Below are 4,658 nucleotides of genomic sequence, written 5' to 3'. Positions count from 1 at the left end.
TATTTTTGTGTGGTGTTATTGCTGGGCCCACCTCTATTTTTAGTACAAGCATATAATCACTACCACCAACTCAGTTATTACAAAGAAAATAACAAGGTCTCCAAATCAGATCTTTCATGGTATCGGATAAAGCAGGCTTAAGCGTGAAGAATAATCGAAATATGGCTGAATTTGTGGTTGGATTGATTGTGCTTATTTTAATACGTTTTTTATTTTATATGTTAAATATAATATCAGGGGTAATATTTTTTTTTACAAATATTAGAAGCTTTAAAGTTTACGATATTTTATTTTTGTATTTGATTGATTTATTTTAAAATTTTAGCATATAATGACTATAAATAGAGATTATATTTTTTATTTAATTTAACTCTAGACTGTCATAAATGATCAGAGTGTGATGAACTTGATAGAGTGTTATTATTCAAATCCATATAAGATAATAAAGAAAGAAAAAATCTCTTAATTCTGATCTCTATAAAATGTTATAGCACAAACTTTAATATTCAAATTAAAATTTAGATTATTTTAATTTAAAATTTTTTAGGGCATAGTCCTGATTTGAAATAACTCTCTTATGTACTCCCTCATTTAAAAATATAAGGAGTTGGATGTTTAAAATATAATGGAAAAATTAATCTTTTAATCCTTCAACTTTTAACTCACTTGTAACTCAGTCCCTCAACTATGACTCGCTGTGACTCAGTCCTTCAACTATAACTCGCTGCAACTCAGTCCCTCAACTTTCGATTTACCTATAACGCGGTCCTTATTTTTTAATTTTTTTTAAATTTTTTTATCAAACAAGAGGGGTAAACAAATGCTCATATATTATTTTAAAATACTCTCTTCTTATTCATTAACGTGAGATAAAAGTTAACATGAAAAAAAAATTAACAAAAGTTAAGGGACTAATTTGTAAGTGATTCAAAAGTTGAGGGATTAAGTCATAGCGAGTGATAGTTGAGGGATTGAGTTACAAATGACTTAAAAGTTGGAGGATTAAAAGATTAATTTTTTCAAATATAATTATTGCTTTTTTTAAAAAAATATCCCTATTGATGAATGATTATATTTATTATAGGGTGTCTAATAAGGATAAATAAAAAATTTAGGGTTAGTTAAAAAATAATTAACTACTTTATTGAGAGTGAGATTCGATTAAAAATGCCTTATATTTTTTAATAGGGGAGTATATTTTATGTATGTCAAATTCAACACTTTATGTTTAAACCACCATATATTATTTTACTTTTAATTTTGAAGCTTGGCCAATTGAAATAAGGACAAATTGAGATATAAATATATTTAAGATTAAAAATATAATAAAAAAACCTTTAATAAAAATAAATATTTTATTTCTAAAAAATAAAAATAAATTTTGAAGTGTTCACGCTGAAATTAGAAGACCCAGAGACACCACATAATATGCCAACCACGACCATCGTCCATCCGGACTCGAAAATACAATAATGGAAAGACTGATACTAATATGGTAATTTCCAAAACAAAAAAATCTGCCCTGCAGCAAAAGCTTTACACGAAATAAATAAAAATATTATATATATTTATTATGGCCTCCATTGTCCCTTTATCTATGCCACTCTGAGCCTACCTGGTTTGCCCTTTGGAACTACCCCGCCCCCCAAAAAAACCAACAATACACAAAAGCATCCAATCCTTCTCTCTGTTGTTTCACTGCAGGAATCGCAAAGCAGAACCCCGTTTCACTGCCATGAACGAATTCTAGATCTGATCTGTTGCTTTGTTCTGTTCTCTTGTTGGATTTGGAGAGGAAAACGATGAAGAGAGATTATCCAGATACCAGTGGTGTTGGTGGTTGTGGTTTGAAAACTGAATGCTCATCAATGTCTAGTGGGAAGATGAAGATGTGGGAGGAAGAACTTGATGCTTCCAGCGGGATGGACGAGTTGCTGGCGGCTTTGGGCTACAAGGTTCGGTCGTCGGACATGGCGGATGTGGCCCAGAAGCTCGAACAGCTTGAGATGGTTATGGCCACTTCTCAGGAAGATGGGATTTCTCATCTTGCTTCTGACACCGTCCACTATGACCCCACCGATCTCCATGGTTGGGTTCAAAGCATGCTCACCGAGCTCCACGGTTCGCCTAATTGTCTCGATCCGTCGGCGCTGTTGGCGAACCACCAAGTTGACGACCCTATTCTGGCTCCGGCCGGATCCTCCGTCATATCTACCGGAAATTTCTCCAATTCGCAGCAGCGGATTGAGAATCTGTCGCACGTCTACCACGATGATTCCGAGTACGACCTCCGAGCAATTCCAGGCAAGGCGGCGTACCCACAAGGCAAAACGACAAATGGTGAAAATAACAAGCGATTGAAAACTTCACCTTCAACCGAATCCTCTCCGTTAACGTCGCCGGCGAGTGTCTCAGAGCAAGCGCGTCCGGTGGTTCTCGTTGACTCCCAGGAAAACGGGGTGCGTCTGGTGCACGCGCTGATGGCATGTGCGGAGGCGGTTCAGCAGAACAATTTGAAGCTTGCGGATGCACTTGTGGAGCACGTGGGCAGGCTAGCGGTGTCCCAAGCCGGGGCAATGGGGAAGGTGGCTACATACTTCGCCGAAGCTTTGGCTCTCCGAATTTATGGTGTCTCGCAACCACCAGTCGATTCCTCCTTCTCCGATATGCAATATTTGCATTTCTATGAGTCCTGCCCCTACCTGAAATTCGCCCATTTCACGGCTAACCAGGCCATTCTTGAAGCGTTCGCCACCGCTGACAGAGTTCACGTCATCGATTTTGGGCTCAAGCAGGGGATGCAATGGCCGGCATTAATGCAAGCCCTCGCATTACGACCTGGCGGTCCTCCGGCGTTCCGCCTCACCGGAATCGGACCTCCTCAGCCCGACAACACCGATGCTCTTCAACAAGTAGGATTGAAACTAGCTCAAATGGCGAAAACAATCAGAGTCCAGTTCGAATTCCGCGGGTTCGTCTGCAACAGCTTGGTGGATCTCGAACCGTCTCTCATCGAGATCCGACCCGGAGAAGCAGTCGCGGTGAACTCCGTTTTCGAGCTCCACGAACTCCTGGCCCGACGCGGCGCCATCGACAAGGTCTTGAGCACAATCAAGGCCGTCAATCCGAAGATCGTGACTGTGGTGGAGCAAGAAGCAAACCACAACGAGCCGGTTTTCCTGGCCCGTTTCACAGAAGCACTACACTACTACTCAACCATGTTCGACTCACTGGAGGGCTCATCATCGTCGTCGGGGTTAACGGCAGCGGCAAGTCAGGAAGTGCTGATGTCGGAGCTGTATCTAGGCAGACAGATATGCAACGTGGTGGCGTGCGAAGGGTCAGAGCGCATAGAGAGGCACGAGACACTGAGTCAGTGGAGGACTCGGATGGGACCGGCCGGGTTCGAACCGGTTCACCTGGGTTCGAACGCGTTCAAGCAAGCCAGCACGTTACTGGCACTGTTCGCCGGAGGAGACGGGTACAGGGTGGAAGAGAACAATGGGTGCCTTCTGCTAGGGTGGCACACTCGGCCCCTCATAGCAACGTCGGCTTGGAAAATTCCGGCGGGCGAGGTTTAGCGAGTTGAGTCAGTGGGTCCGAGTTAGAAGACAGACGAGATGACCAACACTGTCTCTGTACATCAATGATTAACCTGAGTTATTGAGTCAGTGAGTCCGAGTGAGCGAGCTACAAATAAGAGAAAACTGGCCAAGCTGTAATTGTACCTTTTTTTCCCTACCCCCCTCTCCCTTTTCTCGGGTATTAGCATCTTTAATTAAAAATAGATTATTTGTTATATTTTAATTATCTTAATTAATATAAAGGATTAAATAACAATCCTTTTGCTAAATTTCTGCATGTCCAATTACCATGTGGTCACGAGTCATTTTTGGTGGTGTTGCGTCAAATGAATATCTAATCAGGCAATACGGAACAATTAATTCCTTCAGGCGCACGGACGATGAATATTTGTATCTAGTATTAGTTGCATGAAGCTGCTAATTAATTAACATTGGGAAAACTAACAGGGTCGGTGACATATTCTGGAATAATTAAAATGCAATGCAAGTATTTTGTTACTCGATGTAAACATGATACTTTTTATTCCACTTTGCTTGGAAAATTCAGAGAACAGAGAGATTTGGGCTATGTTTTGTGTAGTGTTGCAGGGGATAGCTAGCCCCCCTGGGAAGTGTTCATTTGCCTGCAACTCTGTCTCCTTTGTGGTGGATCGAAGGAAATAAATATGTGTGTGTGTGTGTGTGTGTGTGTTTATATTTAACACGTCTCCGACATATTCTTTCGAAACACAGTATTAATAATGAAAGGGACAAGTTTGTGCTATAATGTAAGGCCATCATTCCCTGAGAGAGAAAGAAAAAAAGCATCTGCGTGTGGTGCTTCATCAGGTTCAGAACCAGTCACAGCCATACTGTGCTGTACTGCTAAAATTAAGCAAAGAAGGTAGATCCATGGCTGGCCTGACACAACCATAACACTTGTTTGGATCGCTCTTTAACGCCATTTCATCACCATTCAATGGCTTTACTTAAAAACACACAGATCTTGTCTTTTTAGTTTTTAATACACTCACATACATGGCTCCAGAAGCATCATTACAAGCAATAATACCACCTTTCGCCCACCAAAGAACT

The 4,658-nt window shown here is 41.0% G+C and overlaps 1 protein-coding gene across 1 annotated transcript; it reads left to right on the top strand.

Moving 5' to 3' along the window:
- The first annotated feature begins 1,590 nt into the window (after window positions 1–1,590).
- Window positions 1,591–3,853, top strand: LOC129298406 (DELLA protein GAI-like). The gene has a single exon (XM_054936814.1). The coding sequence runs from the start codon at window positions 1,803–1,805 to the stop codon at window positions 3,579–3,581; it is 1,779 nt and encodes a 592-aa protein (XP_054792789.1). The 5' UTR covers window positions 1,591–1,802; the 3' UTR covers window positions 3,582–3,853.
- The last annotated feature ends 805 nt before the right edge of the window (window positions 3,854–4,658 follow it).

This window comes from Prosopis cineraria, unplaced genomic scaffold (assembly GCF_029017545.1).
Source record: "Prosopis cineraria cultivar Desert tree isolate PC_DT_omini unplaced genomic scaffold, ASM2901754v1 PC799, whole genome shotgun sequence".
Classification (NCBI taxonomy): domain Eukaryota; kingdom Viridiplantae; phylum Streptophyta; class Magnoliopsida; order Fabales; family Fabaceae; genus Prosopis; species Prosopis cineraria.
This window is presented reverse-complemented; position numbering and strand designations above follow the sequence as displayed.